This window comes from Penaeus monodon, chromosome 23, assembly GCF_015228065.2.
Source record: "Penaeus monodon isolate SGIC_2016 chromosome 23, NSTDA_Pmon_1, whole genome shotgun sequence".
In the NCBI taxonomy this organism is placed as follows: Eukaryota; Metazoa; Arthropoda; class Malacostraca; order Decapoda; family Penaeidae; genus Penaeus; species Penaeus monodon.
The window spans coordinates 8,876,794-8,877,169 of NC_051408.1; the positions used below are offsets into that span (position 1 = coordinate 8,876,794).

At 55.6% G+C, this 376-nt stretch overlaps 1 protein-coding gene across 4 annotated transcripts in view; it reads left to right on the forward strand.

Annotated features, from left to right (window-relative positions):
- Nucleotides 1-376, forward strand: part of LOC119587783 (MAM and LDL-receptor class A domain-containing protein 1-like) — an 18,186-nt gene that overhangs the window by 3,008 nt on the left and 14,802 nt on the right. For all 4 annotated transcript variants that reach the window (XM_037936478.1, XM_037936476.1, XM_037936477.1 and 1 more), the window contains exon 5: nt 39-330. In XM_037936478.1, the coding sequence (XP_037792406.1) occupies nt 39-330 (292 nt within the window). The remainder of the gene's footprint in view (nt 1-38; nt 331-376) is intronic.

The window sequence follows — 376 nt, forward strand, 5'->3', positions numbered from 1 at the left end:
TCAACCAGGGCCCACTTACCCCCTACCCCCTACCCCAGTACGCCAGCTACGGCCTGGGCATCGCAGAGTTCCAAGTCCTCCTGATGACCTACCTGACGGAGGACGTGAACGACGCCCTGGAGAACAACACGGCCCCGATCGTGTTCCAGCGAACGAACCTCATGAAGCACAAAGGTTCGACTCGTGGGAAGTGGCAGCCGGCGAAGATCACGTTCTCAGCCAAGGGCGACTTCAGCGTGGCGTTCGAAGCTGTTCCGGATCTTTTATACGAGCGGTACACCGGATACGTCGCCGTGGATGATATTACCTTCAAGGACGGTCCGTGCGAGAGTGAGTAGGAGCAAATTCCATATATTTATCTCAAAAGGTGGTTAAA